Source organism: Xyrauchen texanus, chromosome 39, assembly GCF_025860055.1.
Source record: "Xyrauchen texanus isolate HMW12.3.18 chromosome 39, RBS_HiC_50CHRs, whole genome shotgun sequence".
Classification (NCBI taxonomy): domain Eukaryota; kingdom Metazoa; phylum Chordata; class Actinopteri; order Cypriniformes; family Catostomidae; genus Xyrauchen; species Xyrauchen texanus.
In genome coordinates, this window is record NC_068314.1 from 13313539 (window position 1) to 13325972 (window position 12434).

At 39.5% G+C, this 12434-nt stretch overlaps 1 protein-coding gene across 2 annotated transcripts in view; it reads right to left on the reverse strand.

Moving 5' to 3' along the window:
- nuf2 (UF2 component of NDC80 kinetochore complex) overlaps positions 1-12434 on the reverse strand; it is a 39908-nt gene that overhangs the window by 20665 nt on the left and 6809 nt on the right. For both annotated transcript variants that reach the window (XM_052110986.1, XM_052110987.1), the window contains exons 9-12: positions 11552-11614; positions 10651-10788; positions 6938-7078; positions 6616-6791 (exon numbers count right to left, since the gene is read on the reverse strand). In XM_052110986.1, the coding sequence (XP_051966946.1) occupies positions 6616-6791; positions 6938-7078; positions 10651-10788; positions 11552-11614 (518 nt within the window). The remainder of the gene's footprint in view (positions 1-6615; positions 6792-6937; positions 7079-10650; positions 10789-11551; positions 11615-12434) is intronic.

The following is a 12434-nucleotide window of genomic DNA, read 5'->3' on the forward strand; positions in this document are numbered from 1 at the left end:
CACTTGCAATCAGCAGAGAAACCTCCCCAGCCAAGCACAGATTTACAAAGGGGAGACAAACCCCTCTGCTTAACACGTCATCGGACAGTTTCCTTAAAGCTTCTGCAGCCGCGGAAGGAAAAGGATTGATTCAGACGAATCTTGAAACGACACGTGTAGCGACACTCAAAGACCTCAACCGAATGGCCAGACATATCCCTGCATTTACACCAGAGCTTGCAGGAGACCACGACGTCCACGCTTACCTGCGAGACATTGACTTTCACCTGCAGTCTTTGATGAGTGTGAACCATCAAGATAGACTCCATCTGATCTGGATCACGTCCAGCCCAGAGTTGCGACGCTTTCTGGCTCGACAGCCAGAAAACATCCAGTCTAACTACCAGCAGCTGAAACAAGCCATCATAAGGGAATTCTCAGAGTCTAACAATGGACTGATCGCTGCCCTAGACACCAAACAGGGTCGGCATGAAACTCCCTATGTTTACTACCACAGACTCAGACGAGCTTACTCGAGCTCGCAACAAACCTGGGATGGAGGAGGACACCAGCTTCAAGAGCCTTTTCCTCCGAAACCTCCATCCTATGGTAAGTCACCATTTAGGCATTATGGCCTGCCCCCACACAATGCCTATCCAACAACTGCGTGACCTGACACAGAAGGCCTTTAACAAACACAAGGCCTCACCCAGCAAACACCACAGGACGTCCCACAGCAGTCTACAACAACATCCTCCTGTACACCTTTCAAACAGGTGCCAAACAGAGGCTGCACAAAGACAGCTAGAAACACCTGTTACTGAGTTACAAGAGCTGATAGCACTAGCAAAAGAGCTCCTGGAACAGAACTCCCCTGAGGAGTACTGGGAAGAACAAACCTCTGACTCTTGCCCAACACCACTCAGGCAAGCTCAAGTCAGCACTGCTGCCAGAGCAGAGTAACACTGCAGACTTCAGACACCTGGTGACTGGGTGCCGAACCAAGGGCTGAACGGCCACCTGCTGCCCTTTTGCTACCAGTACTAGGTCAGTCTGAAACTCTCTCCACACTACACAATGCCCATAACCACTCCCTGCAGCCACAAACAAGCACCTGCCTCAAAAGAACTGACTTCATAATGACAGGTGACACACTGTCAAGGCACCTGCTGCCTCTGCACCTGCTGCCTCTGCACCTGCTGCAGAGACCTGGATGTGGCTACTGTCTACATCACCCACCGTGGAACAACCACCTGCTACAAAACCCTCATGATTCACCTGCCATCCGCCATTGTGATGATTGTCGTCCGATGATGTCTCCAACAGGGACACCACCTGGCGAAAAAGGGGGACTGTAAGGTATGGCGGAGGATCAGTGCCTTAACAGATTCCCGAACAAACAAGAACTTACTGTTAAAAACCCCCCTAATTACTGAAATAGCGCCAACCAGCCTCCACAAGCACAATAAATGTATTGACAAAGAGACAATGAACTATTGACAGAGAACCGCATGTGACATCCGCATGCTCACCACGTGCTTATCATGTGGACAGGAAGGGGAAACTTTGAACGTAAAAATGTGTGTGTGTGTGTGTGTTTTCCAGTTAAACACAGAACTGCATATTGCTAATGAAATACGTGTAATCCCTGTATGTTGTGTATTTCTGAGGTATATCAAACTCGTTAGAACTGTTTCAGTGTGTGTTTTAAACTCTGAGGCCTCATATTTAATAGCCTCAGTGTATATTCCCTTTCTAAGTGTACTAAATATACTTTTCTTGGTATCAAATTAAACCTTACGATTTGGCCTAGCTAAATTCGAATATAAGATCTTCGTAGAATGATATTACGTTATGTTTTGCCATCTTTTGAGTCATTCAGCCCAAAATCTCTTACCGTCATAAACCCAGCCAGAAACATGCAAATGAGCCGTGATCGGAACAAAGGAATCATTCTCCTGCCCAGAGTAATGGAGGCCTTTACGACCTCCAAAGGAATGTTCAGAGAAGTGCTGACCCTCCCTTCATTCTCTTACTGAGAAAGAGAAATGAACCCTGTTAATCCTATATATATATTCTATATATCCATGTGATAAATATTGACATATATCTAGTGTGCCATCTCACATTTTCCCTTAAATGTGCTTGATCTATGTTTTCTTGCAAACTAATGGGTTAATGTTTCAGACTTTGCATACTATGGTTAACCAAAATCATATGTGTGGCATATTTGGTCTCTATAACTTGGTATTTTGAAGATGGAAATGACTGTGTACATGATATGTCGATAACAACAACATATTAGTATTAAAAGTATATTTCCTATTTTCTTTCTTGCACATGCAATGGGCAATTTTACAACAAAGAGCAATAAACCAAATTCCCGCCTGGAACCCAAACCCTTCTCATTGGTCGAGCCAATGAGAGGTGGGACCTGTTTTCCGAGGGTATAAAATTGCTGCGCCCACTTCCTCTCTTAGCTCTTATCTTACCAACTCTTATCCTCTTCGCTGCTCTTAGCCTCTCTTGCTCTCTGAGCCTTGTGCTCTCTCACTCTCTCGCTGAATGATGCCAAACTAAAGGCCCCAAGGACTCCCAAGCATGTGCCAGGCTACGGCCTCGACTGCCCATTCACCAAGATCCTCTGACTCTCACTGGTTCTCTCTCATCAAGACAACATCATCAAAGATCAACTGGAGCCTCAACAAATTGCATCAGGACAGTTTAATTCAAATGGGACATGCAAGTATCAAACTTAGTCTCATTATTTGATACATTAAGTATCCTTAACCCCTTTCTAAAAAGGGCGTGTCAGAACTAATATGATGGTTTGCTCAGGCTGTTGATCTGCTGAACTTCAAACAATGCTATAACTTCTTGCCTTCCTGTATTCTGCTTCAGCCCTCTTTCCCTTGGTAAACTGTATGAATGTATGTATATGTATGTTAGAGTAGTTTAAATGTTTAGTCTAGTTAATAAAGTCTTGTTCATGTCACATGTAAAGTTGTCTGTGTCTCAAGCTCATATCTAAAGTCACTAATCATAGATTTTGACTACTTGCTCTTAATACTTAGTAAGAAAGACATTTCCCTTGCCCCGGAAATGTACCTTTCTATTAATTAATTAATTAATAACCAATATTGAGTGTTCACGGGATGAACCGAGTATTTGGTTGTAATGTTAATGTAGCTACATCAAGTTAACCCGATTAACTGATCCAAATATTCATAATTGATTATAACAAGTTATGATTGATTATTAATATTTCATAGAGCTGATTCGCTACCTAATGGTGGAAGAATATAGAGCTGATTCGCTACATCTGATTTAACTTTGATGGTTCCACACGCAGTCTCCATGATTTTGCAAGAACAGAGAATGACACATTTATCTACAGCCTATGGCTGAGGAACCACACAATTTTATTGGACATGCCACAGGTGTGCACACCGCGTCCAGATCTATTAGACACGCCATAAGACAATTGTGACAATATCCTCTTTGTGGATGGGTCGGCTTCCAAATATCCACAAACAGGAAAGAATAAGGTTGGTTACGCGATAACCACTGAATTTGAAGTCGGGACATTTGGCAACCTGCCATCAAATTATTCAGCTCAGGCAGCTGAACAGGTTGCTTTAACAGAAGCATGTAAACTTATGGCAGACAAATGTGTGACAATTTACACAGATTTGTGTTATGCCTTTGGGGTAACACACGATTTTGGTGCTCTATGAAAGCACAGAACATGTTTGAAGTCAGATGGTCGTCCAATATTAAATGCATCTCTTGTGTCTGAGCTTTTGGAGGCCATTCTTTTACCAGACAAGGTCGCGATTTGCAAATGCGCAGCGCACACTAACGATAACAGTTCAGTCTCAACAGGAAACGCACGAGCAGATGCGGCAGCGAAGGCCGAGGCAGCGATGGAGACAAAAGAGACTACGTGTGCTTTGATATCTGACAATAACCTCAACATTTCTTGTTTACAGAGCATGCAAACTTTTTCCACAGGCAAGGAGAAAAACCTGTGGAAGGCAGCTGGCTGCAGACATGGGGACTTGTGACTTGGACTCGAAGTCGCTATTTTTATGACTTGTGACTTGACTTGACAAAAAATAAAATACTTGAGACTTGACTCGGACTTGGAAGTTAAAGACTCGGACTTGACTTGACTTGAGACACGAAGACTTGAATGACTTGAGTGTTAATCACATCATGTTTTCAGTTTGAATATAAAATATATAAATTATTTAAAAAAAAAAAAAAAAGTTGATCCAGCTGGAGCGCAGGCTGAGAATAGTTTTGTCATGACTGGATCACGACACTATAGGCTATCATCAGCCATGCCCTCTCGTACCTTCTGAGACAACTGCGCCAAACAATACCATCCGACGTGTCAAGAGAAGCGCATTTATGTTCGTGGAGCCAACGCGTGGCCTGGAAGGAGAAATCATCACGATTCAGGAAGGAACAAATGTGACTTTCAACTGCAACCTGTTTCAAAAGAACCGTCCGAACTTCGAGGGACGCAGCGAAGAGTATACACCTTTCTATGTCTGCAGAGATCCATGCAAGTGGGGCGAGGTGAAAGTGTACTACTACGACTACAAGGGGGAAAAATTTTTTTTGAAATTTTGCCTGGGGTTTTACCAAAGCTGGTCATTTTTCTTAGGGGTGGGTACAACGGTAACAATTAATAAGATAAATGGGCTAGCATGGACAGTATTAGCAATAGCTAATAGCACAAAAAATGCTTTGACAATGATAAATTATGAAATGAAAACAGTTAAGAGATGTGGTCATTCAAAACAGGTTGGTTCTTGATATGTTAACTGTAGAGAAATGGGGAGTTTGCAACATGTTGGGAATGTCTTGTTGTTTCAATATTCCAGATTACAGTGACAACATCACGAATATAATTGAACACATGAGAAAAGCCGTACAGGAGCCAGAACATGTTGAGAGTACATGGTTTATTTGGTTTATGAATCTCTGGGGAGGATGGGGGTATTGGCTGGTTCAAATGGTGTTACCAATTGCATTGATAGGACTGTTGATATTGTTATGTTTACCATGTATTATAACATGTGTTTCCAGCTCAGTACAGAGACTGGTTAAAGCAGGGATGTCGGTTCAAATGGTAAAAATGACAGTATATCCAGAGGATGATGAACACAAATAAGATGATACGAGTAGCGAGAGCTACTGTGAAATGTGTTAAAATGAGGTATGTCTTTCCTTTCTGAGAATGTTTTGATATGTAAAGAGGGTTATAAGCAGCGGTCATCCGTGTTATGAGATGACGTACAAGGAGAGGGTTTGAAATGAGGGATTTGATTCTACTTTTATTCTTTGTATTTTTATAGCCTGATGACATAACCAAAATGTTAAATTGATGTGTTTGTCCTACTTAATCTGTACACTATTTCTTGTTTATACTGAGGTGACTGAGGGTCTGATTTTTTGTCAGAAGTGCAGTAACAGTGTTTACACATTTAGCCCAGATTCAGATAAAGTCTTTACTTGCTTGCTTTACTTAATACTTAAGGGACTATCCCCACAAAAAAAAAAAAAACTTTCCAAATGTTATTTAACAAATGTTTAAGAGAGCGATCATTTATGCGAAAATCAGAGATGAAGAGTGTAAGTGTGATGATATGACATAAAATTTGTCTTATTGTTTATTATTGTGATTGAGTAATCTGAATGATAAAAAGCGGGGAATTGTTGTAGAAATTTTGATACTCATTGATCAGTGAAAGTCATTGCAAGGGAATGCCTCTGCTTCTGTTAAGAGACCTTGGATAAAAGAGTATAAAAAAAAAACAAGTCAGCCCTCACCTTCAGCGTCTCACACATGGCACAGATTAACTCCTGTGTAATGACTGGGTCCTTCTTGCAAGAATAAATTATTTTAAAAGACTGTGAGTCAGAGTGTCTCTTACGCAGTGATAATGGTTGGTTAATAATTTTTTGGCCACAACAGAATACCTGTATATATCATATCTAGAGAGATGGAGATGAGAGAAATAGGTGTAACACTGCAGCTGAGTAGTTCTGTTAGCTCTATAATTACGGTCAAAGGTAATGTAAAATAAGGAAGTGCCATGTTTAAAAAAGGCATCAAAAGACCGCTCCAACCTCACGTGCTTGCAAATTGCAACATTGACAGCTTTGTCGATTAGAAGCAGGAGCAATAGTGTTAGCACATCGCTCACTATATAATACACTATATAATACACTCACTATATATATACACGATATGCAAAATAAAGTAATTTGCATTTCTGATTAAAGGATTTATGAAGGTTTATACATGCGTAGCATCGTAAATTCAGTAAAAATGCGCTTCCCTGTGTGCACTCACACTAAACAAAATGATGGATGCACAACAGAGAGAGGATTTTGACTTTAAAATTACAAGTCTTAAATTTTGTTTGCTGAGCAAACGAAATTTAAGGTTTCTTGTAATTTAATGTATTTAAGACTTTAAGTACATTAAGGACTCGCAGGTACCCTGCTGTAAGCATTTCAACAATGCAGTTACATACCAAAACAAAAATGATTTTATAAATTAACAAACTAATAAACAAAGATAAAAAACTTGAAGGTTATAGTTTATGCTTCCCTTACCCATAAATATTTTTGACCTGTTGATCTTTCACCTCTTTCTTCTTCAGTCGACGGATTTGTTGTTTAGACTCTTTGTCTTGTTTCATGGATAGTGCTCTCTTCAGCTGGGCCTCCTCAGTGCTCAGGCTCCTTAGTTCTTTCTGCAGGGCTTCATTCATAGCTGCTAAGCTCTGGACCTGTATTAAATATTACATTACAGTAGTTTTTAACACTGCATGTTAAACTACGTAAGCCTAAATGCCCTATGAATTCACAGAATAGAACAGAATTTAAAGAAGTAATTAATTAGAGTCCTTGCTCTATCAATGCGATTGTGGGTTACCTCCTCTTTCTGCAGATTGGTCTTGTACATGCTACTCTGCAAGTCCTGCAGCTGTTTGAGAATGACATGAATTTCTGCCTCCACTTGACTTGCACACTGCACCAGCATCTGTAGTTCCACAAGCCTTTCATCTGCCAGCTCCTGTCACACACAAACATGCAGGGAAACAGTAAATAGTGAATTAAACTTTCTAATATTATTCATTATACAAATGTTATCAGAAATGTTAACAGATTTGTCTGACAAAAATGATATTGATTTATACAGTTGAAAAATATCTAGTTTACTCTGGCAAGTGACTTCCAACGCAGCTATACTACTTGCTCTCACTCTGCATTCTTTATTCTAACTTATACCATAGGTCTGTTGAATGCTTGATTATGACTTATTAACAGATGTTCTAATCTAAGGTGTGCAATTATTTTTAAGTAAAAGCATGGCTATGACACAGTTCCAGGTCTGCTACGCATAGCTACAGTGGTTATGGTGTAGCCTAACGCGCACCTCTTCAAAAAACTTTAACTGTCCGTTGCGTCGACGCAGACCACAACAGCTGTGATTTTTCCACTATAACCAAAGACCTCCCCAAGGATGATAACTCTGGATGTCTGAGGTAGCCTCACACTTTATCATAGATAATTTTAATATCAGTGCATCATATCACATTGTATTTGGACTTGGACCAAATATTGTTAATAGGGAACATCTGCCGTTTTTAATTCTGTTTGTGTTTCATTAAGCTACACAAAGCTGAACTTATTTTCTAATAAATAATATACCTACATTTCAACTTGTTCACATACTTTGAACTCATTTTTGATGCTACAATAATTTAATAAATACTTTGAATCCAGAAATTGTACCGTAGCTTGGTTGATTTTGGTTTAAATCTGTATTTATCGGTTTCTTTATTTCACAATGGTGCGTTTGTGTGCTTATCTTGTATGTCTCAACCAAGTGGAGAATGTGAGATTATCTCTGTATCATAGCCACACGAATACATCACAAGAGAGACTGCTTGAACATCATCCCCTTGGGAAGCTTACCGGAAGCAACGATTTATAGTTAAAAAGTGCTTAAATGTTGATCTTTTTTCCACACCAAAAGTGAACGTATTGCTTTAGAAGACATAAATTTAACCGCTGGAGTCACATCAATGGTGTTTATGCTGACTGTCTTTGATATTTGGAGCTCCAAAGTAGGCAGTGGTGGCTCAGTGGTTGAGGCTCAGGGTTACTGACCAGAAGGTCGGGGGTTCAAGCCCCAGCACCACCAAGATGCCACTGTTGGGCCCTTGAGCAAGGCACTTAACTCCAGGTTGCTCCGGGGGGATTGTCCCTGTAATAAGTGCACTGTAAGTCGCTTTGGATAAAAGCGACTGCCAAATGCATAAATGTAAATGTAAACGCCATGTCAGCAACTAGGCTATTCACATGGCAAACAAGGGTTCCTCACTACATATTTGCAATATTAGATAAGACACTAAGTGTCTTATCTATTAAACAAGTCTCTGTATAAAAATGTTGTCTGATAGTTCTAAAAGTTTTACAATTCAGTACAGGGTTTCTGCAGGTATCATCAAATGTAATTTAAAGCTTTTTAATGCCATTTTTAACATTTTAATGCCATACATGACCCATGACTAACCACGTATACATAAACACACACACACATATATATATATATTACACACACGTATATATACACACACAACATTTACCTTTTATGTATTTGGCAGACACTTTTATCCAAAGCGTCTGCCAAAGTGCAATTATTACAGGAACAATCCCCCCGGAGCAACACACACACACATATATATATATATATATATATATACACACACACACACACTCTTAATTGCCTTGCTCAAGGGCACAATGGTGGGGCCTTTGGGGTTCGAACCAGCGACCTTCTGATTAACAGCCCTGTGCTTTAGCCACTACGCCACAATCACTCCATACGTGTGTGTGTGTGTGTGTATGCGCACGCACGCAGCTCTTCCAGCTCATCTTCCAAAGCTTTTCTCTTAAGTAGTTTTCTCTTTGAAGTATGGGGCAAGTCCACATTTTAAAATGTAGCTGGTTTTGTCCTTTCCACAGGTGAAAGATTTGGCTATTTGCGAATCAGGAAACATTCCCTGGAACAACTCAGAAACACCTTCATTTGATGCGTATGAGTGTTGCTGCACCTCTGCCTGCAGCGTTGCATTCGAACCAAACGCTGGTCAAAGTGCGATCGATTTTCCTTCGGTAGTGGCTCCGGTGGTCAGTACAGCAGCAGTTGTGGTGTGTAGTTGGTGAAGATGTTACTTTGTCGGTCACGGCGAAGTAACTAGAGATAGTTAATTGCTGTCTGACTTTTACAGCCGATTTGTGGCCATCGGACAGCATATGAGATTTAACGGCTCCATGTTGACAACCAGCCACTTTTGCTGGAATTTGCAGCAAATACGCATTTCTTTTCAACTTTACGTCCTCTGTTCTAACTCCTCCAGTTCCCAGCCCGCCGCTGTCGAAACATCTGGCGTTATGACAATTTTGCACCGACCGGAGGCAATTACCAAACTGGTTCCACGTGTTTATCACACCAATGTACATATTTTGCGACAGCAAATCCAAGTTATTAATTGTGAAGGCTATATTCAAAATAAATTGGTAATATAATTTTTTTAAAACTATCTAACATTTTTAATGCCTGTAGGAATAACATTTAATACCCCGCAGAAACCCTGTAGTAGAATGTGCTTGATGGTCATAGGGATTTGGAAAGGTATACATATGGGAGGATCTTCACCAGTCAGTAAAAACGCATGGGTTAGTCTTGAATGGCCCAGTCGGCATCTGGTAAACACTATTTGGTCATGCCTAGATTAAAAATTTTGAGTGTAATTTCTTTGGATCCTGGAATTTCGAATATGTATTACTGTCGCACTCATTCCATTCTGATTGCCATTTATTGGTGGTCGACCCCTAATAGTCTCAGAGGTCATATATGTGGATTACCCAAATGCTGTCAGTATTGGTTTCTAAATTAGATCTGGGTGCGTTCAAATGTTTTTTACTGTTATTTTAAAATATTTTGTGTTTTCCATTTTTATTAAATGCACATAAAAATTTTTCCCCAAAAGAAAAGCATAGTTTATTTAAGTCATCTTAATTTGAAACAGTTCTTGGTAATGTATGTGAATAAACAAAATATAAGATTCATGTACATGTATGTACGTGAACATGCTTTATGTGCATTATGTGCTTGTCTATTTCTTTTAATGCCAGCATGTCATTTTGTATCCATTTCACGCTGAATGTTGCAGGCCTTAATGAAATGTCTCTGTTTGAATTCATTTAACCGTATATGTGACGTCCCTGAATTTCTAATTAACTACTAAAAATATGAATATGAAATATAGCCTACCTTTCAAAAGGTGAATGTTCTTGAAATCTGCAGTCTACATGTTTAATACATGTTACATTTCTATTAGTTATGTAGAAATGTAACATGTATTAAAAAGTTATTTTTAATGGGCATCTTAATTTATGAGAAATCGAGAAATTTTGTTTTTTGTGGGTTAGAATACTCGACTACAAAATTAGTTGAAAATGTCTATCACCCTAGTCTAATTTATTTTGCGATAATGACTAGCTGATTGTACATGATTTTACATTTCACTAATTTAACACTGGATAACAGGTGTGGTGCATGCAAATTGCACATACTTTTGACATCTTGATGCTTTTCACATTCTCTTTCATCTTTTCCATTTCACTTTTGAGCTCCTCTGGGGACTCCACAATCTGAGACTTGAGCTTGGATAGCTCATCCTTCAGTGTTGCCACATCTACTCTCCTTTGACTCTGAAGGGGAAAACCAAATGGAAGAAAAAATTTTGAAAAAAAGATTCAGTCTGTCTGCAGACATTAGTCCTATTAGCTCAGATATAATATGGTTCAGTGTCTTAGAATTACTAAAAATAGAGATTCACAAGAAGGGTGCAATGGTGCTGAAGGAAAAACTTTGTTCTGTACTGCCCCCTCTCAACACTACAGCTCCGCAAGAGGTTCTTTAACTCAGAGAGGGGCAAAAACTCACCAGCTTTTAAAGTACATAATTTTCAATAAAAAAAAAACTTAATTTCTTTTAACACAAATTGTGTTGCTCCATTAATTTCCAAACACACACACAAAATTATTATTTTTTTGATCGGCATAAACTTTGGGGTCAGACAAAAAGCCATTCATCCTATACTTACATTAGCCTTTAATTCATTTTATTTTTTTTTAATTAATTTTTTTTATCATAGATAGACAGACATATTACATTGACCCATGAGGGAAAAATTCAGTGCAAAATATTCAAACAGAGTGCACAAACAAGCACCCACACAGAGCAGTGAAACCATAGCAACTATGCAGTACGCACAAAGGGTTGTTTGAGCCCAGTCCATTAACTACAGGCACTATCAACCAAGCATTAGGTAAACATGGCTCGTATACAATTCAGATTCATTGCTTTCATTTGTGTGCATATGCTTTAACCAAGTACAGAACCCACATGCATGGCAAAATATGAAATGCAAAGGCTTTGAATGAAGAAAAAAATATTTGAACTGATACATACCAGTTTCTGTGATATTTCAGCAATCTCTGTCTTGCACTGTGCAACCTTTTCATTCATTGCACTCTAAGAGAGAACATTCAAATTCAAAAGAATCAGACAACAAAATAACAGGAACAAATAGCATGCCGGGTCAGCTGTGAGAAACACTGGCTCATGTGATACTGTTTTTTTTTTTTGGTCATTTGTACAACACTACAAAATGGTCTACAAGTAGGGTGACCACCTGGTTATTGCTCTGATGACGTGATTTTGCAGGACACATGGGAGAGAGGGAACATAATATTATAAGTAGGGTTGCAGCAGTATACCAGTTTCACGGTATACCACGGTTTGAAAATTGACGGTTATCATACCATGTACATTTTCTTATCTACAATATTGAAAAAAAAAATGCAACCGGACGGAGAATCTCACATGCGCGTGCGCATCTCCTTTATTGCTTGCCTGCCTGACTCGTCAACTTGCAACACACACGCGCGCAGCGGAGAAAATGTCAGAAAGAAGCGAGGCAAGGGGGTCTGACTTGTGTGTGTGTGAGCCATGGATCAGGCCCTCCACATGGTTTAATGTGATCCGCGGCTCATTTATTGTAAAAGGTTTTTTCCCCCATTGGACATTTCAGTTAACTTGCATTGTATTAACTTTGGTTAACTTGGATGTCACGCGTCTCCACAAGCGTTTACCATGCTCAGGGTTGCCAGATAAGAGATGCAACACCCCCAGTTTGAGATTTATACTTAAGCAAATTGGAAATATTCTCTTGCAGTAATCATTTATCATAGTCATGCAGCCCGTGTTATTCTGTTTTTTTAATGCCTGATAGGAAAGTATCTACCTTTGTAGAGCAATACAATACTTTATGAAATTGCAGAATAGTCCCATT